The sequence below is a fragment of the Ailuropoda melanoleuca genome, chromosome 5 (assembly GCF_002007445.2).
Source record: "Ailuropoda melanoleuca isolate Jingjing chromosome 5, ASM200744v2, whole genome shotgun sequence".
Lineage (NCBI taxonomy): Eukaryota > Metazoa > Chordata > Mammalia > Carnivora > Ursidae > Ailuropoda > Ailuropoda melanoleuca.
Window position 1 is genome coordinate 56,013,890 of NC_048222.1, and position 21,731 is coordinate 56,035,620.

Consider the following 21,731-nt stretch of genomic DNA (forward strand, 5'->3'; position numbering starts at 1 on the left):
ATACTGTAACAAAATTAGGCAAAATCGCTAGTCATTGTTATCTTAATATATTTCATATTTTTTGCTGGGAATTCTTTCAGAGACCTTTATTCTCCTTGTGGAATTTGTATTTGGGAATTTTGATCTGGGGCCCAGTTATATTGCCCTCTACTTTCTAGATTATGATTTCTCAACCATTGGTAGAGTTTCTCACGAGAGGTAAGATAGTGCTTACAGAGGCTGTCACGGTCTTGCAAGTTCTCCATATTTCAAGTATTCGTTTTTAAAAAAGAAAACACAATTTGTCAGGTAGTTTGGTCCCTTTGTTGTCATAGCTTTGCTCACGTCCTCTTGACATAGTTCACGGTTGGAGCTGGCTTCATGGGTGTGTGACCTGTGTAATTATACATGTTCCCCACTCAAAATGGCCTCATACTTAGCTTATTGATCTGCTGTCGCCATGTAGAAAGTATCAGTAATATTTGAACAAGGGGTCCTGTATTTTCATTTTGCACTGGGCTCCACAAATTGTGTCGCTGGTTCTGCTTTTGAATCTTCTAAGGCCCAGGTCGCAGTTTCTCCTCATTCGTGAAAGCTTCTGAACCTCCTTAGCCTGGGATTATGTCTTTCCTCTGAATTTTTGTTCTCTTCTGCATTTTTTGAAAAATTTTTTTTACCATCCATTTACCAAAAACAGTTGAGTATTCCTTGCATCCTACCCTTCTGTCAGTTAATCTTGTCCTTCCTCATGCTGTGCATCTGATTGTTATCTGACTTTTTGTGTAATACTGCTTTGCCTCCCCTCGGAATTAAGTTGGAGGACATTGACTTTAAATATGAGGGCAAGGACTTTGAAGCAAACCCACCTCCATCACAGACACACAAGCAGTTTTAAAGAATTGGAGCTCAAAATATATTTGCATAACTGATATGTGATAGTGGGACTCTGAATAAAGAAAGAAGGACGTGGACTCTTCTTGGGCACAAAATACTGGCCGGGCTCTCTCTCTCTCTCTCTCTGGTTTTTTTTTTTTTTCCTTGCTGTCAAGTTGCCTGTTAATTTTATTAGAGAAATCAGATGTCCATGTGTATTGTTAAACACTATAAAAAACTACAAAGTTAAGTGTAAAGTAAGTAGTAATGCTTTGGGAGTTTAAAGGCATGATGATTAGGGAAGGCAACATGGAGAGGGTAGGGATGGGTAAGTGTAAATGGGTGAAGACGAGTGTGAGCATAATAGCAAGCAGCGGGCTCTGTGTTTTACATTTGGTATCATCCTCCGAACTGGGCTTTGCTCCCACTATACCCATCCCCTTGGGACAGAGTCTCCAGGGCCAAGGGGACATGCTTAGCTTATGTCCTGTCCTAGAATTCCCTATTTCAATGGCCTTGAGCCTATTTCTAGGGCTTGCATGGGGATTGTATATGTATCCACCCCAGAGTAAAATTACTGATTGTGAAGGAGAGACTGTCCCAGCTTTTCATACTAGAAAATCAGATAATCCATTGGAGGATTAGAAGCTGAGTCCATCCTAAGTTAGGGCATTTAACGCCAAGTAGCACCAATTTTAATGCTCTTAAAGTAATTTAGTTCAATTAAATTGTAGTATTAATCATTGAGAGAAAAGATACTGTGATACAGGTATCAAATTGGTAGGATTTCAGTATTTCACAATTTTACTTTTCTCTAATACATGATTTTCTAAGGTACTTTGTTAGGTTTTCCCATACTTTTTTCTACATAAATGTCTTCTCGTATGTATATTTTGTTCATGAATGGTAAAGAAGAAAGCAATCCTAGGATGCCTGAATTTTCCTTCTTGGAGGAAAAAGGAAATAAGTTAAATACGGTGCTATTCCCTAGCCCACCTCCTCCCTTAATAGCATCTGGTCTTGGCTCCTAACACAGTATGACCCTTGGCAGAGCAAAGTCCCCAGAATCACTTGTTCGGCTCAGGTCTTACCTGTTCACTGACTTTGTGTCTTTCCTTTCCAAGGCTGGCATTTGGGCTCACAGGGAACTGACCTTGCTCTCTTTCTAGTTGCCATACCTCCAAAATGTGTGCTTTGCTAATCCTGATACTAATCACAATGTAAGAGTTGGCTATCGGTTTTCAGGTTGCTTACCACTGTTTTTTAAATTTCAAAAGGAAAACATATATGTCATGCAGTATTTTAATGAATCCTTTTTCTTGTGGACCTTAAGTAAGGTTTGTACGGCTAGATCTACAGCCAAGAGACTGGACTAGTCTCAGATTGTTCTTTATCACTGGTATTTTCTCCCTTTTGCTTTTATGCCTTCGGTGACGTATAATTTATCATTCAAAGAGGGCACTTTTGAAGGTGAAAGGAGGAAACACAATTAATATTACATCTGGACAACAGATATAAACTGGGGCTGACCAGGGCAAATCAGGACACATGACCTTCTTAAGCCATTTGAGTATATGCACTCATCACAAATCAAGGGCGTGAAGTTATTGGCTTTGTGAGCATGGATAAATTATATAATCTTTCTGTGCTTCTGTTTTATTTTGTTCTGTTTTTGACTAGTAACATGTAAATGATTGTCCCTATCTCAGACCATCAGTGAGAAAATTAAGTGAGAAAATGCATGTACAATACTTAGCCAAGTTCCAACATGAAAATATGAAAGTTTTCTTGTAAGATTAATGATAAGTAAGAAGAGCTTTGCACGACCTGCTTTTCAAATGACAGTTTCTTGGAGTTAGGAGTGTAACTGGATTGTGTTGATACAATGAGTTTTGGGTTCAAATTAACCTTAACCAGACTTCTATTCTCATTTCAGATTTTTGGGTTTCTGGTATGCTTGGGAATTATTCTTGCAATAGGAAATTCAATCTGGGAGAATCAAGTTGGAGACCAATTCAGAACTTTCCTCTTTTGGAATGAAAGAGGGAAGAACTCTCTGTTCTCAGGATTCTTAACATTCTGGTCATATATTATTATTCTCAACACAGTTGTACCCATTTCATTATATGTGAGGTAAGGTGAGAGTTTATACTTTAGATGAGTCACTTTGTCAAAAGACTTTGTTGTGCTTGATCATGCTCTGTAATCATTGTTTTTTTAAAATTATGACAGTGAGGGAGATGCCTTGCTCTGCTTACGACCTGCTACATCTGTTACAAATGAGGCAACTAAACTTCTTAATCTGCTTCACTTTTACATTTTCAAATTATAAATCCATTTTATTTTCTCCTTGATTTGATTTGGTTTCTTAGGAATGTTATTCTTTGGAATACACGGACTGCAGTGTCTCATGCAACCTGATCAGTTAGAATTGGGCTGATATTGGGTAAGAAATGGAAGAATATTTGGGGATATCTCTTGTGATGATGATTCCCTGCTACTAGTCTGGCTCCACATACCCAGATTTGGATTCACTTCCACCACTTAGTAGCCCCATAACCTTGGGCGATTTATTCACCTTCTAGTGCCTCAGTTTCCTGATTTTAAAAGTAAAAAAAAATAACGTTTTACTTAATAGGATTATCTAGAGAGTAAACAGACTATAAAGCTCTTAAAAGAATGTCTGATGCATCGTAAGAGCTTAATGAATGTTGATTTTTCCTATTATTAGTAACTATAACATAAAGAAGTTTAAATATAGTTGGTTGTCCTTGTCCATTGTTAAATAAGTGTGGGTCATAACTCCCACTGCAACGTGATCTGTCATTTTTAGATTTGGTCTCACAAATTAGAGCTAAAATGATCTCTTTTTCTCTGTCTCTCCATACACACGTACATATGGACACACACACAAATGTGCACATGTGTGCCTTTATGTGCACATGTGTATGTATATTTGTGTGTGTGTGTCTGTGTATTTGATAAGGCTTAGAAGTTGGCCCTAGAGTGTATACCTGAGATATTTTTGATCCTAATCCTACCAAGACTGCGTCAGACAATCTCAAAGGCACTGGAGCCAGGATGAGACTTGGTTGTTTGACATTCCTCATCACCAGTACTTTAACAATACAAAAAAATTACCGGCTCTAAATCCCCACTAATTTTTACAAGCTTCTTTTTCTCTTTTTCCAAAATCCTAGCTATGATGAAGCAAGGGAAGCTCAGTGCACAAAGTCCACCCTTGTTTTGGATAGCAGTCAGGAAACTGAAATGTCAAGTTGTGGGAAATTGACTTGAAGTAGTGGCATGTGAGCACCACAGATTGCTCTGGGCCTTCTGGAGCTGTGGTCAGAGCAGGGTCTATTTAAACTGTATCCTACTGGCTCATCTTTGATTCTGAGGACCTCTCATGCTTGTATCCAATTATAAAGTCTGTAGTAAATCCTGCTCTTTGCCAGAAGAGCTATGGTCAGCTTTTATAGCTTTCCTTTTATGTCCTAAATGAACAATAAAGGCTCATAGTGGCTTACCGTCGGCACATGTGCAGCCTCGTATGTCCTCACGAAGGAAGCATATTCTGTGTATGTGCTTTCTTTGAAGTGCGTTGGCATTTTTCATTTAATGATTTGAAAGATTGGTGTTGTAGAGGTCAAGGCTAGATTCCCAGGTTAACATTACTTTTCCTTCTAATGTGTATCTTGCAGTAGTGAAAAGAAAACCTAAATCGAGTAGTCCAAGCCCAAGTTCTGGTCTTGGCACGACCACAAGATAAGCTGCATGACCTTGAAGAAAGCACTTGGCTTCCCTGCCTTAGTTGGCCTATGAACTAGGTGCTGCTCAGTAAAATGGCAGGATTAAAATAATTGATGTCTGAGTTCCTTTCTGCACCAAATAATACCACCTTACCCCAGATAACATTTTATATTTTATATAAAGTGCTTTCATGTACTTTATCTTACTTATGTCTCCCAGTGACCTTATAGTTATTGCCCAACTACTTTCAGAAATGAGATGATTTGCTCAGGCTCATGGGGCTGATTAAGGATAAAACCAAGATCCAAACCCAAGTCTTCTGACACTTGGTACAGTGTTTTTCCTCTCCCTAAAGCTGTGTCTGGTTTATTACTCAGTGAAGACATCAAGAGAAGGAAAAAAGTTTAGAGTTCTGTACCTGTTGTAAGGCATAGTAATGATGCGGGTAAATGTGAGCTTTCCTGTCACCAAACAAGAGCAGTGATTCTGATCTAAACATGAGGGGAAGAGCATTCCAAGGAATTTCAGGTTGCTCTGTCCTAAAGACTGAGACCTACAAAAAGAGAACCCCCAGATTTTTCTTTTTGGAGAGAAGGCCTTCTATAAAAGCTTCCTTTAGGCTTTCAAATAGGTGCAAAGTATAAATTAGGATCATGTGTCACTTGAGGATAAAAGTGTAGAATTTACTTGGAATGGTTAACAATTCCATGTGAACAGAGGATGTTGACGTTGCTAAGATATTTCTATGCTGTCAGTTTGTTTCTTATCCAGCTATGGTTTTTTAATACATCATCTTAAGAAATGCAGCCATGTACTCCCAAAGAATTAGATTTTGGGTGTTTTTTTCCAAAGCAATAGGAATTCATTTCGACTGTGCTTGTTTAGCCACAGAATGGGCGGAATCATAAGCCCTGTTCTTTGAGCATTCAGGCAGAAAACACTAAGTGCTTGATTATGTTAACTCTGAACATTTGTCTCCTTTTCTCTGCTATTATAAGACAAAGAGTTGAATGTTCCACTATGACTCTCTTAAATCCTCTTTCCCAAACAAAAAGGATACCCTTCCTCTCTACAGACTATTTTAAGATCTAAGAGTTCAAATTAATTTACAATACTTCATTTGGTTTGAAGGGTAGCACAGAAGGAAGGATCAAATGCTATTCCATTCATTTTGCTTGGAGTTTTCAGGGAGCTATCTCACTTCCAGATAGATGAAACCTTCAAACTGTTTGTACAGCTACCTGCACAATCCCATTCTTAAAGTCAGGTCTGCACTGGCTTTACCAAATGCCTGAATTCTCGTCTTGGCTCGGTGGTTAATTATTTGTGTGACCTTGGGTTAGTCATTTAACTTCTAGGTTTTATTTATTTATTTGTTTGTTTTTAAGATTTTATTTATTTATTTGACAGAGAAACAGCCAGCGAGAGAGGGAACACAAGCAGGGGGAGTGGGAGAGGAAGAGCAGGCCCCCAGCAGAGGAGCCTGATGCGGGGCTCGATCCCAGAATGCCAGGATCACGCCCTGAGCCAAAGGCAGATGCTTAATGACTGAGCCACCCAGGCGCCCCAACTTCTAGGTTTTAATGTCCTTACTGGTAAAATTAGGGAATAGAAGGTCAGGATTCATTCATTCAGCACTGATGGACTACTTATGACAGACAAAGCACTGTGCTTGGTCCAGTGTATGTGCTAATATTTTTCAAGTGAATGGAATAAAGAAAACAAAGCTGAAATAGAAAAGCTAGCAAGGAATTTACAAGGAAGTGTGTGTGGGGAGAAGTGGGAGACACAGATGGGTAAACTATAATAAGAAAATACATAAACAAATACAGAATATGACATTTATTTTTATATTGTAGGATTCTACAGAGTCATAGTGGATTTTTAGTTTAGGGGAAAAAATGCTACCATTTAAATAGTTCAAAAATGAACTGGTGCCGTACCATTTTTGGAGAGGGAAATATTAGGAGCATAGAATGTAATGCCTAGAAAGGATTTTGGTATCATCTTTTGTCTTCAAGGAGACAACTGTTCAGAGTTAGCATAATCAGGCCACTGTTAATGTTCTCACTTTACAGATGAGAAAACCAAGGCTTAATTCCCATTAAGATCAGAAATAAGCCATGGGTCCTTGCTATTGTCATTATTGTGTTATATACTCTTCTGGATGACCTTGTTAATGTACTAAGACATGTAGCCAAAATACCAGTGAACAGAAGAAGACATGAACCTGAAATGGTAATAACCCTATTAGAAGGGAAGAGCATAGACAATGTGATTATAGACCTAGGAAATTCAAAAGAATAATTCTGTGAGGCTCTTAGTTAGATAATTCAGTTAAATGTCTGATTTGTGCCATTATCACATTTTTTAATATTGGAAAACGCTGTCAATGTTAAAAAAACAAAACCCTCTCCTTTAGGCCGACAATAATTTAAACAAGGATCTCCTCAATGAAAAGATGCAATGTCCAGGAACGCATCTATTAGGCTATAGTGTGGACTTGTGTGAAAAACAAAGCCAAACCAAAACTAAACTAAAACCCTTTACCAATAGAGGTACCTTTCAAAATTGAATTACCGGAAAGATTTATCCTTCTCCTTGAAGTTGCATTTATATATTAAAATATCAGTTCTCTTCCAATAATTAAAAGTTTAACATAGACTAAATACAAGTCTCAAGTAAGTTTTATGAGAAAGCTGATACGTTGATTCTAAAGTTTGCTTAAACGAATACACTGATTCTCTCAGGAAGAAGAGTGATTATAGCTAAGAATTTTTAAAGAGAGTAAGTGTTCTCTTATATCCTCCCAGGTATTGCCAAATTTTATAAAGCTGCAATAAGGAAAATAAGAGATGTATTAAGTGACATATTAAGGAATAAAACTGAAATTCCTAGAGTAGATTGTAGTGAGGAAAACAATTTATAGGTGGCATGGAAGCACCCCAACACAGTAAGGGAAAGGATTTCTTGTTCAATAAATGGTGATGAAAAAACTTTGTAAAAATTGAAATTAGCACTGCATATGTACGTCATACTTATACAAATTCCAACTGTGATAAGGAATTAAATATGGAAAATTCAGTAAAGAAGTAGGAGGAAAAATAAGGATGTCTGTATGTATAATCTTGGCATAGGGAAAGCCTATCCAAGCAAAACTCCCACAATAGAAGCTATAATCTATTGATAAATTTGATCCATTAAAAAGAAAAGTTCTTCATGTCAAAAATAGTGGAAACAAAATTAAAGGACAAATGATAAATTGGTAATATTTGTATGATGTGTATGTATATACATTATACATGGTAAGTGATTAATTTTCAGTTATCTAATTGCAGAAACTTATAATGTTAACCTTTTTGGAAATTGTTTTAACCTTACATATGTCAGAGATTTTAAAAGTTCATACCTTTGGCCACAGAAATTCCACTTGTAGAGCTGGCAAGTCATAAATTGCCGCTAGATCATGAGACAATGCTCTTTTCCTGGCAAAGGGGCAAAGTAACATAACAACAATGATTACAGTATTGAGATATACTCAGGATCTTTTATGGTTTGCTTAGTGCCGTACAGAGATGCTTATTCTACCTCTTTTGGCAAAGTGAAGCGCATCAAACGATGTATTAGAAAGTCCTCAGCTACACATTTCTTTAGATCTTCTTTCTGACAAACATCTTTAATCATAGTCAGTTTCTCGTAAGATATAAGAGAAATGCCAACTTAAGCTACCCAAGAAATCTCCACTGGGCCTGTTTAATGTAAATGGTGACCCATGGAACATTCTCCACTGACTTATGCAAAGTCAGTCTATTTTTTCATGGTGTTCCAGGGAAATGACTTTGGCAGGTTCATGATCAGACTCTGCTGAGATGCTTCTGAAGGTCACCAAGACCTGGGAACGAAGCATCCACACTTTCTCCTACACTCTGAAGTCTTTGATGGACTTCTTAACTTTGGCAAAGCTTTGTATGTTCTGAAATTGATGGAGCATTTCTTTTTCTCCATTTTAACGGACAAAGTATGGAAGTAATTCGTCTGGGACACAGTTATTTTATAAACTGGGATCGGAAGATGTATTACGCTGGAAAATCTACACCCGCTGAAGCCCGGACGACCACTCTCAATGAGGAACTGGGTCAGATTGAATACGTTTTCTCCGACAAAACGGGCACCCTCACCCAAAACATCATGACTTTTCAAAAGTGTTCCATTAATGGGAAAATCTATGGTAAGGGAAACAGTTCCTCTTTCTTACTGATATTGTCAGCGGTCCTTAAACACATAAGCAACTCTCTTTTTTAAAACAAAACCGTTTATTGCTGGCTTATTCATATGGACACCACCAGCCTCTAACATAGTGCTCGGCATACAACAGTCACTAAACATTTGTTCAATGATTGTTGAATAATTTAGACGAAACTTTGCATTTGTTACCATTCAGGGGTAGAGATGGGGGTTAGGTATGATACTGTCTGAGATTCCTTCTGGTGCTTTGTGTGATTGTGCTCTGTGGTGCTTATTAATTAGACCCATATCCTAGGGAGGACAAGTTCTTGGTGACTTGATTTAGCTAAGTAAAAGCAGTATTTCATACCTGCTTCCTAACAGCTCTGGAATTGAGGTTAGGGCCTGTGTTTGTAAGAATTTACAATCCACTCCTAAGAATTCACATTGCACAGGGTTACTCTGAGGGGCCAGACAAGATATTTCATGAATATCCAATTCCTCTTTGTATGCTTTGGTCAGGATGCCTGCTCTATATTAGGATTCTCAAGCATTCTATTTACGTGTGTTGCTTGTCACCCTGATTTTGGCCGGTTAGCAGACAGTTCTTCTGCTGAAAGCATGGGAGCTTAGTGGAAGGCTTCTGTTGGGTGTCTTTGGGTTCCTGATCCCCCTTCACTGGACTCTGAGTGCCCAGCTTTTCAGTACAGAAATCTCAAGAAGAAAAATCCGAGAAAGAGAGGAAAAACTTCCCTTTGTCCCCTGATGAGAAGCTTCACACATTGCCAAATATTTTATAGTAAGATTTGACTTTGAACAAAATTAAGAAATACAGGAATTTGATTTTTGTGCTCTCCTGCCTGTTGACCTCCCTTTGCTACCCCCCACCCCTATAACCCACCTCTCCTCTGCTCCCCCTCCCCCCTTTCTGGGCAAAAACCGGGTAATTCTCCACCTGGACTTCCATAAGCCCTTAGTTACATTGTGAATTTCTCATATCACTATTATAATAACTGGTAGTTAAAATAGAGACGTTCCCTAAAATTTTTCTTTGACTCTTTTCAGAGGCTTTCTAAGAATACTGGCTAAACCCAAAGAGTAGTTTAAATGGGAAAATTTTAGAGTATTAGAGATATTTTAATTTGGAGGATCTTTTGGATTTTTTTTTTTTTGCCATGGCACATATTGATAATAACATAATAATGATAATATCACTTCTAGGAAATGATACTAAGTAAATTATCAGACGTGTGAACCAGTATTTGTCATAGTGCAATTTTTTTTTAAGATTTTATATATTTGTCTATTTGACAGAGAGAGAAAGCCAGCGAGAGGGAACACAAGCAGGGGGAGTGGGAGAGAAAGAAGCAGGCTCCTAGCAGAGAAGCCTGATGTGGGGCTCGATCCCAGAACGCTGGGATCACGCCCTGAGCCGAAGGCAGACGATTAACGACTGCGCCACCGAGGCGCCCCAATGTCATAGTGCTATTTTTAACAAAGGCCCATGATTTTCACAAAGTATATATAGTCCAATATCTTTGCAAATTTCCAAATTTCCAAATCCCATGATGGCTTGTAATTTCCCTCGTAAAATGCAGAACTGAAATATTTAACGGACCTCTTTAGACCCTTAATTTATATACCATTATAATTTATAATGCATTTTTGATGTCATTAAAATATATTCTTACTAAAGCACTCACAGAATGTTTAAGAATCACTTTTTCTTGTTTTCCTATCAGCTGGTCTTGTTTATATCATAGATCCAGTCTTGGGAAAATTTGGCCTTCTACTCTGATTTATCTAAATCTATTCTCTAGCTCAGAACTTTTATTTTCTTCGACTTCTTTAACTTTTCTTCACTTCCATCACCACTTTTATAAGCGTGCTTCCTTTGGGGGAGGATTTTACAGGAAGGCACAGCTTTGTTTCATTTTTATCAGTCATGAGTTACTGCCTATGGCACAATGACTGGAGCATAACCACAGTGAGTTTGAGATTTAAATTCCAGGAGCATGGCGAGTTTCATTCACTGGCTCCGGGACACCACCCACGCAGCAGTAACACAGCGGTCCAGATTTAGACCAGTGCTCCAGAAAAACAGCAAATACCAATTCATCAGTGAAAGGAGAGAGACAGGGGTTCAAAAACATACTAGGCTGACTTTTTAGCCTCAGTTAAGTAACTTCCCATGGATTTCTGTTCTTGGGTTCCCTCACCCGTAGAACAGGAGTGAAAATCTTCATCTTGCAAGTTTGTTATGAAGATGAGGGGTACTACGGTTGTCTGGCATGGGATTTATGCAAGGAACTCTTATTATCCTTGCAAGAAATAGAGTCTTGGCAAATGGCATTAAATCTTCAAATGCTAAGCAAAAATTAGAAAAATCTTAAAAGTTTCCGAAGAGGGGAAAGCTAAAATAAATTATTCTGTGTAGCTATTAGCAACCATTCAAAATTAGATTCACAAAGAACTTTTAATGACCAGAGAAATTCTCACCCTTGGGTTAAAAACAGGAGGAACTAGACATTTTTGAACTCTGTGATAAATATATGTATATATACACACATACACAATCAACATGAAAGAAACTCTATATAAATACTGGTTATCCCTGGGGGTGGGACTATTAGTAATTTTTATTTCCTGCTGTAAACATCTTGTATTTTCCAATTTATCTGTAATAAGCATATATTGGCTTTATACCAAGAAAAGTTATTTTTAAAGATTTGGCACATACTTGGCTATGCTTTCCGACTGCTGGGGGCACGGACACTGTTTAACATTTACATGTAATTTGAACTCGATACTACACAGCTGTATCTGGCCCAAAACAAGATGGCGGTGTACTCACCAAGCTCTAGCATTGGTGAGAATTGGTCTAAGATGTCATTTTTGAATGCCCCCAATAGTGGGGATAAAGGGGAAAACAAAAATTTGCCTCTGGCAAACATCATAGATAATGTGATTGCAGAATGATAAAATTTACAGAAGAACATGATTGTGAGCTTATATTTTGTTTTAATGCAAACTGCATTTTAGTTCTATCTTGGGCAAACCTGAGTATTTCTCTGGGTTAATCACTATGTCTAGGCTTACAGTTTGAAACCACTTCAAAAAAGTCTTCATTTGAATTCATAATGCCATCTAGTAATGGTGCTTTAGTAAGTGTATTCCTGAAAACTAAACGTCTAAATCTAGTTTTAATTTCATTTATTACTAATTCTTAATTTTTGTTTTGGCAGGTGAAGTTCATGATGACATGGGTCAGAAAACAGATATAACTAAGGTGTGGAGGTGATAAATTTCATTCTTTTAATTTCAAATTGTACATGTGTTTTTAAAATGTTGAGTTCCTGGAAGACTGATTTCCAATGTGACCAGATGAAATATTTAATACATAGCTTAAAAAAAATAGATTCATATGGTTCAGAATCCCTTCTGTTGAGGTCCCTCAACCACAGAGTTTTCTCTGTTTTTATATTCTTTTAGAGAGATTTCTGTGTAGGCAAGGAAGTATTTTTCTTCACTTTTTACATAGATGGTAGCATACTATCAATACTTTTCTTAACTTTCTTTCTCAATGATATATTCGAGATCTTTCTAGATTAGTGGAGTTGGAAATGGACTTGCTAAATCAAAAGGTATGTGCATTTATAATCGATAAATATTGCCCTCGTCGTCTTTAAAATTCTTACCTATTTACCCTGCCACAAGCAATGCACAAGAGTGCTTTCCCCCACCCTACCAACACAATGTTTTGTCGGAGTTTTTGATATTTGACAAGACTATGTGAAATGATATCTCAATATGGTTCTAGTTCTAACTTATGAGTGAGGTTGGACATCTTTATATTTTTAATAGTTTATTGTATTTCATCTTTACTCATTTTTCTATTGGTTTGTCATCCATCTATGGTTTCTGTAAATAAATGTCACTTGTGTTAAGCTGTTTTCTCAGTGTGCTACTAGATTCTGTTTGCTAATGCTTTATTTAGATATGTGTCTGTGGGTTTGTGAGACACATCAGTCTTCACTGGTTTTGGGGGACAGTAATGTCTGTTTTGCTACCAATGTTATCTTTAGAAAGAGAATAATTTTTCTTATTTTTCCTTATTTTTGTATTCCATGGGACAGTTTATATAACATCGAAATGATCTGTGCCTTAAAGTTGAGTAAAGAAGTCTCTTATGATGCTTTTAATTTTCTCTTTGTGGCTATTTAAAAAAAATCATTTATTTTTGTTTGTCTTTTTCCATCTTGAGTACATTATGAAATTGCCCCCTTCTTCCACAGAAAAAGAGTAGCTTTGGGTTTTATCTATTATTTGTGTTTTAATCAATAGTCTCTGCTTTTATCTTTATTAATGCCTTAAGTTTCTTTTTTTCTTTTTCTAACTTCATACTTGATGCTTAACTTATTAATTTCATTTTTCCTTTTTTATATACAAATATTTATAGTTCTTAATTTTTCTCTGAATACTTCTTTAATTTTATCATGTAGATTTGGCCTGTAGTTTATTAAACTAATTTTATTTTTTGTCATAGCAATTTGAATATCCACACTGAAACACAGGTTTTTAAGGAAGGAGTTTTAAAATTCCCAAGTGATAGCGGTTTCCCCCCTAACTTTATTGCANTAATTTTATTTTTTGTCATAGCAATTTGAATATCCACACTGAAACACAGGTTTTTAAGGAAGAGTTTTAAAAATCCCAAGTGATAGCGGTTTCCCCCCTAACTTTATTGCACTTTTATTTTATTTTATTTTATTTTTTTTAAAGATTTTATTTATTTATTCGACAGAGACAGAGACAGCCAGCGAGAGAGGGAACACAAGCAGGGGGAGTGGGAGAGGAAGAAGCAGGCTCATAGCAGAGGAGCCTGATGTGGGGCGATCCCAGAACGCTGGGATCACGCCCTGAGCTGAAGGCAGACGCTTAACCGCTGTGCCACCCAGGCGCCCCTATTGCACTTTTAATAAAAGAACAGATTTGTATTGTATCTACTTCTTGGAATTTAGTGGGGTTCTCTTTGCGAGTTAATGCAGTCAATTGTTGTCAGTGTTCCAGGCTTCTTAAAAAGAGAGCATATGTATATTCTGATTTCAAGTTACAAAGTTAGCTAGATGTCAGTTCTACCTTGTAAATTATATTATTTAGGTCTTCTATTTCATTATTATCTTTTATCTTTATCACCTATTAGCATAAAAGAGGGTAATTAAAGTATTTAAAAAATCTCTTTCTCTATATGTAACTCTTACATAGCCTGAAATCTTTGTTTTACAAGTATTGATGATACTTGAGGGTAAACTGGTATTCATAGTGGTTACATTTTTACTGTGAATTGCACAATTTAACATTAAAACTGCTCTCCTTTGACTCATTTAATTCTTCTGGGCCTGAATTCAACCTTATTTGCTGTTAATGTCACAACTCCTGGTTTCTCTTCATTTGCATGTGCCCACCAGTTATTTTCTGTGTTTCTGAAGGACTTTATGTGCGTCCCGTGTACAGCATAAGATTGGAGTTTGCTTTGCATTCCAATCTTTTAATAATTGAGTTTGGGCCATCAACATAGGGCTCTATATTGTCTTAGCTATAATATTTTAGGTTGTACTTTGTGTCCAACAATAATAGACTTTGTGTTTAATAATTCTTTATGTGGATTCTTTATTCTGTATGTATGCATGTCTTATAATGTCTAGAAATATTAGGAAAGTATTTCATTTTTCTACCATATACTTTCAAGAGTTTATATAATATTAATATTTTTAAGGCAGCATTTATTAATTTCCTAATATGAACAATGATGAAATTATATTTCTTTTTCTTTCCCTCATGTTTTCCTATTTTTATATATTATATTTTTATATTTTTCTTTATCCTAAATATATATAGATTTTTATTAGTTGATTTGAAACTTTAAATGATACCATCTTGACCTTCAAATAACAAAATGAGGAAATCCATATCTTCCAATTTTTTAGCTGTCTTTTCATCTTGCATAGTCAAAGTATACAGTACATACATTTTGTTTTGGCATCTTAATCTCTCTATTTCTTTTAGACTTAGTCCTTCAGTTAACTAACTAGTTCTTTACTAATGATTTTTCTAGTTAACTCTTATTTGGATGAAGTTCATCCTCTAGTTTCAAGAAGGGTTCATAACAAACATGAACTATATACTGACTTTATATTCGAATGATAGCTTGATTGGCCATAATCTCTTTGAGTCACGGTTTCTTTCCTGGGGGTTTCAGGGAAGTCTAAGGCCAGTGTGTATTTTACTCCTTACTAGCAAGTTGATAATTTTTTCCCCTAATGCAGTTGTTTTAGAAATTTCTTACATGAACAAAACAATCTATGATTAAATAAGTCCCTATGATTCTGGGATAAACACAACTGAGTGTCCTGTATGCAGGTCTTCTCATATACTTGGATATAATATAAAATATTCTGTAGCTTCCAAGAACAAGTGTATATTAAAAGTATTTTTCTATCAACTGTTTTTTGCAAAGACACTATCACAGGATTAGTGCTTTGAATAATAAACTTTTAGAAGTACATTTTGTGTTTTCCAGAAGTCAGTGAATTAACAGGGATCTTATTTACTATGGAATCATCTTCCGCTATTTTATTCTACCCTATTTCTTTTATCATGTTTTTCTTTTTTTACTCAACACATTTTTAAGTGTACAGTAAACTGTTACTAACAATACTCATGATGTTGCATGACAGATCTCTAGAACTTCCTCACTTTGCATGGCGGAAACGCTATACTCATTCAACAGCTATCCTCATTTCCCCATTCCTCCAGCCACTGGAAACAACCATTCCACTTTGTTTCTTTGAGTTTAACTATTTTATTACCTCATATAAGTGGAATCATGCAGTAATTGTTCTTTTGTAACTGACTTATTTCACTTAAACATGTGCCTTCAAGGTTCATTCATGTTGTGGCTTGAAGAGAGGATTCTCTTCTTTCTTTATAGCCAGATAATATTCCATTGTATCTGTATACCACATATTCTTTATTCATTCATTTCCTGATGGATGTTTACGTTGTTTCTACCTCTTGGCTATTATAAATGATGCTGTAATGAACATGTGAGTGCAAATATCTCTTCAAGATCCCAGTTTTAATCCTATCATTATATTATGCAGTATCTCCAGAGAGATCTGAGAAAGTACTCTGTAATAAAACACATTAATATTTTTGCATTGAAAATATTAATTCATAGTAAGTGGACTAAAAAAAGTCTATAATTAGACACATACCATTCTAGGTCAGATATTGCTGCCAGTATGAATTCAAGTCAGGTCAGGTTTTGCCATTGAGTAGGTTTTGAAAAGAACTTATCATATTAAGGGCTTCTTTGTATGTTGAAGTTGCAGTAAGAATTTGAGGATCTGTACAGCCATTGGATATTTTTTTTTCCTTATGCTTTTGGAAGGGTCACTGCTTTGGTGCTTGGCTCTGAAATGAGAAGATAATATTTAACAGTAATGAGGAAACAGAAAGCCATTGTATTGCCAGATGTTTGAGGCTGAAAAATCATACAAGCACTAAAAATACGTAGAGGAAGTGTTTTTGAATTTTAAAAGATTATTGTTGGAAGGAGGTGTATAGTTGTGGTTTTTTTTTCTTCTGTTGTTCTCCTACAGAAAAATGAGCCTGTGGATTTCTCAGTCAATCCCCAAGCAGATAGAACATTTCAGTTCTTTGACCACCGTCTGATGGAATCTGTTAAACTGGGGGATTCCAAAGTGTATGAATTTCTTAGGTTACTTGCCCTTTGCCACACCGTAATGTCGGAGGAAAATAGTGCAGGTAAGTACAAAGCATGTCTCAATGGTGAGCCTTGCTTTTTAAATCAGAAATGATACTTTGTTTAAAATATTTGGAATTAGAAGGATGTTCTAATTAAAAGTATACATTGCATAAGGGGTTTACCTATCACCAGCTTTTCTTATTTATTTATATCCTGAGTGTTTTCCAAAAATTATGGAGAGACTGAAAAGGAGAGCAAAAGAATAGGAGCGCTGGAAAGGTGAGGGTCCAAATGTGCAAGTACAAGGGGATGGAATCTTTCTTAGGATCGAGCACCATATTTGTCAGCTCTCTGGTAGCCAGCGCAAGTAGGAAAATAACAGTTGAGGTGTTTAGCTCTTGTCGTGAACACAAACATCTAATAGGTGCAGATGATGACCAGGTCGATTGAATGTTTTCCCGGTAATGGGGGTGGATAGATAGGGTGTTCTTAGTCCCCATTATCAGCAAGTCCTCACACTATTAAGGTGGTTGTTTAGGGCTCAGAGTTCACAGAACAGAACAAAATCAGCCGGGCCACTTTAATACTGAAGTGATGAGGCAGGTAGATTATGGTAAAATGAATCAGCTTCTTGCTCCAATTGAGCCTAGTCTAGTCCATTTACAAGTTTTATTTCTTTCTGCTACCAGTGAGTGAGTGGAAAATTACCACCTAGTAATTTCAACTTCAAAGTGAAATATATAAAGACTTTTGACTGTATATATGTATGCACGTATGTCGTATATATGTGTGGGTGTGTGTATGTACATACACTTGTATATGTTTTCTCTCTATTTTTTTCTTTTTTCTTTTTCCTTCTTGTGATTACATTCAAGTCACAGTTTTGTCCTCCATGATGCTGGACTAACCCATTCCCCCAGTTTTAATTGCTGTGAGGATTTACATAATTATATTTATGACTCAAACTGATCTTTATAATTCTAAGGCCAATGATTAATTATACTTTTATCTGAGGATATCACAGTGCTTTTAAGTAAAGCATTTTTTTATCTTTGCCTTTGAGTTTATTTCATTTCCAAAACTTTTTATTTTAATAGCAATCTGTTTTTATTTTAATGTTGTATACCTTCTTAGAGCTCTTTGAGGATCTTATTCTTTTTTTTTTTTTTAAAGATTTTATTTATTTATTTGACAGAGATAGAGACAGCCAGCGAGAGAGGGAACACAGCAGGGGGAGTGGGAGAGGAAGAAGCAGGCTCATAGCAGAGGAGCCTGATGTGGGGCTCGATCCCATAACGCCGGGATCACGCCCTGAGCCGAAGGCAGACGCCCAACCGCTGTGCCACCCAGGCGCCCCAAGGATCTTAATTATTCTTACTTTGAAATTTTCTTTGTTTTTCTCTATGATTTTTCATTTCATAGAATGTTGTTTTTTGAATTCTGTGTCTAATTTTCATATTGTTCTCAAATGTTTGATGAGTTGTGGTTGCCTGTTCTTATTTATATTTGCAAATCCCTGTTTGTCCCTTGGTGAATGTACGTTCTGATGACAGTGGCCAACCTCCCCAGATTGTGGGGGAGAGATAGAATACATAGCTCATCTTCTGGGGGTGGGGTTCCTCCCTCTCCAGGAATCCATGAGGTATCTGGGCTGAACTATTTTATTTTTTTCAGCTCTAGTGCTAGGAGTCTGTGGCAAAGCCCTCACTTAGACAGAGTTGTACTTTAGGCCTGGCCTGGAAGGAAATGTCAGTCATGGTGTTCCTTCCCTCATTTTCTCTCTCTTATTCTTATGGAATTCTGAAGCGATTCAGGCCCTTCTCAGTTTTGGTCTCTAGCTACAGCATTCAAATGTTTGAGGTTTCCTTAAGTGGATTGTACACTTTGTGTAGAACTTTTTCAAGGTTTTTTTCTGGAGGCAACTGTCATTGAAACCTATTCAGAATAAGGTGGCCGAAGGAGGAGCTCAATGGGCTGGAGAGCCGAGGGGAATTCTTCAACCAGTTTTACTAATGGTGTCCCTAAGAGCACTTCCTTTCGCATTTGCTCACTCTGAGTCTGGAGAATCTTTGGGGGATTTCTCTTACCTCTGTATTCATTTCCTTTTGCAAATGCTTTAAGCTGTGTTTTTCTCTTACTTCTTCAGTGGTCCAAGTCTACTGATCTTGCAGACATTTCTCAAATTCCTAGTTTACTAGATACCATTCATTCTTTTCTAGTACCATTAAAAATTTTTTTTATAATTTGATACAATTAAATGCAATAAAACACACAGATCTTAAGTTTGATGAGTTTTGACAATTATATACACCCATGTAATTCTCACCCCCAACCCCAACAGGGTATAAATCTCTTCTATAACTTCAGACACGTTACTCCTGTCCCTTTTCAGTCCACAATCCCAACCCCTGTCCAGCCAACTACTGCTGTGATTTCTGTCATCAGAGATTAGTTTTTTACTGTTTTTGTACTTCATATAAATGGAATCATACAATATATATTCTTTTGTGCCTGACTTCTTTCACACACTGTGATTTTTTAAAAGATTGATTTATGCATTTTTTAGACAGAGAGTGCAAGCAAAGGGAGGGATAGAGGGAAAGGGAGAGAGAGAATCTCAAGCAGCCTCCACTATGAGCACAGAGCCTGACGCAGGGCTCAATCTCACTGCTCTGACCAAGATCAGGACCTGAGCCGAAACCAAGAGTTGGACGCTTAACCGACTGAGCCACCCAGATGCCCCTCACAGGATGTAATGTTTTGTCACTTACCCATGTTGTTGTATTAATCAATAGTTCATTCTTTTTTATTGCTGAGTTATATTACATTGTGCGAGTGTACCATAATTTTCTTTTCTAGTCCTCTGTTCGTGCACAGCTTTGGGCCATTAGGAATAAAGCTGCCGTAAACATTTTTATGTCTTTAAAAAATATTTAACAAATTTGTTTCTGGTAAACACTTAGGAATAGAAATTGTCAGATCATAGTATATGTCTAACTTTATAAGAAACTGCCCAACTAATTTTCAAAAAAGGTTGTATCATTTTACAAATCCCACCATCAGCATATGAGAGTTCTAGTACCTTGACATTCTTGCCACCATTTAGGATCATCATTCTTAAATTTTACCCATCCCAATGGGTACTGGCTAATATCCTGCCATATAAAGGTATTTTGAAGTGAAGAGAGGTAGATATATATATTCTTTAAACTATTTCTATCTCTTGCTTTAAGATATGAAATTCTAAGTGAAGGATTACATCACTGAGTAGGGGGAAATTACTTTGCTCTCCTTTTAAATCTTTAATTACAGAATAGATAGCTTAAATCCATATGTTAAAGTACCTTGAAGAACAGAGTTTTCTTATATGTGTTTCTTATGGAAAAGACTAGAACCCAAATCTAATTAAATTTATGATTGTATAATTTATAGTTGAAGCTATCCCTTTTATTTTAAATGTATGCTGTTTCATGGAGAAGTCATTTAGGGAAGTTGACATTTTCATTTCCTTCTCCAGGATGAAATTTTAGAAGGAGGAAAGTAGAAAGTACAAGAGCTTTTAATAGGATTTTTTTTTCTGTTTTAGTGTATTACAATTAAAGAGATACAAAAAATTTAGGATGTTTTTTTCTTATTGCCTCATTATAGCCTTTAGAATTTGTTGAGTCTTGCTTTATAGCCTGCTGTGTATTCAGTTTCCATAAATGTTTCGTGTGTGCTTGAAATGAATGTACATTCTACGATTATTAGGTCCTGGGTTTTAAATGTATCCATGAGATAATGTTTGGTAATTGTTCAATCAGAACTCTCTCTGGGTTATTTTGAGTATTTGATTTCACAACTAGTGAGTACGTTAAAATCATCGACTCTAATGGTACATTTGTCTGTTTGTATTTGTAGCTATGTCAGTGTTCGCTTTTTATGTTTTAAGGTCATGTTATTAGTTACTCGTTTAGACTTACGTCTCCTTAAATTAAACTTGTATCAATATACATTGATCCCCTTTATCTCTAGTAGTATTTTTACCTCGAAGTTTATTTTGGCTGATATGAGTATAGTTATAGATGTTTTGCTTTTGTTAGTATTTGTATTGTTTATCTTTTGCTACTATTTCTTGCCAGTCTACCTGTCAATCTTTTCTTTGTGTTTTAGACACATCTTTTGTGAATGGCATAATTTTTGACATTTAAAAAAAATATTTAGCTTGACAGAAGTAAAGGTTAAGCACAACATTTAGTCCATTACCTTTATTGATTATTGATATATTTAAATTTTAAGTATTTAATATATAATTATTGGTACATTTAGTTTATTTCTACCATTTTATTTTGTATTTTATATTTGCCCCATCTTTTGTCTTAATCACTTCTTCTTCTTTTTTTTTTCCCCCTCTTATGGATTTATTCCATTTTTACTTCTGCTGCTCTGGAATCCTTATTTTGTATTTTAGTGGTTAGCCTAAACATTTTAGCATAATGAGCTTATCAAAGCCCAAGACTTCTTTTGAACAAAACAAAGACTTTAGAACCCTTGGCACTAATCAACCCTATAGGAAGACTTAATCCTCTTGCCATGTATTTTCTTTTTTAATCCCACAAGATGTTTTTATTGTTTTTATAGTCAGTGTTTCCTTAGATTTATCCTATATACTTACTGATTTCTATGTTCTTTAATGCTTGTCCCATCTCTCATCTTCTGTTGACATAAAGTGTATTCTTTAGAATTTCTGTTAGGGAGAACCTCCTGGTAGTAAACTTTCAAAAACTTTGTTTGAAAAACAACTTTATTTCATTCTTATTCTTGAAGATCTACTACTACCCTTTCTGTTACTGTATAGTCAGCTCTCAGTCCAGCTGTCAAACTGAAGGTCATCAGTCTTCTCTCCGTGGCTACTTTTAAGATTTCTCCTTCTATGTTCTCACTATAAGGTGTGGCTTTTTATAAAATTTGTATTGCTTGGAATTCACTGAGATTCTCGAATCTGGAGAATGTCATCTCTCATTACTTCTGGAGTTTCATTGGCCATGTATTTCTCCCAGCATTGCCTCTGACTCATTTTCCCCTCTCAGATGTTCAGGGTCAGATATTTTCACTCTGTTCTCTATATCTTATTTATTTATTTTATTTATTT

General features: G+C 36.1%; 1 protein-coding gene across 7 annotated transcripts in view; it reads left to right on the forward strand.

Annotated features, from left to right (window-relative positions):
• Positions 1–21,731, forward strand: part of ATP8B4 (ATPase phospholipid transporting 8B4 (putative)) — a 247,199-nt gene that overhangs the window by 153,065 nt on the left and 72,403 nt on the right. For all 7 annotated transcript variants that reach the window (XM_034660997.1, XM_034661000.1, XM_034660999.1 and 4 more), the window contains exons 12-15: positions 2,789–2,985; positions 8,625–8,833; positions 12,075–12,118; positions 16,494–16,659. In XM_034660997.1, coding sequence (XP_034516888.1) covers positions 2,789–2,985; positions 8,625–8,833; positions 12,075–12,118; positions 16,494–16,659 — 616 coding nt within the window. The remainder of the gene's footprint in view (positions 1–2,788; positions 2,986–8,624; positions 8,834–12,074; positions 12,119–16,493; positions 16,660–21,731) is intronic.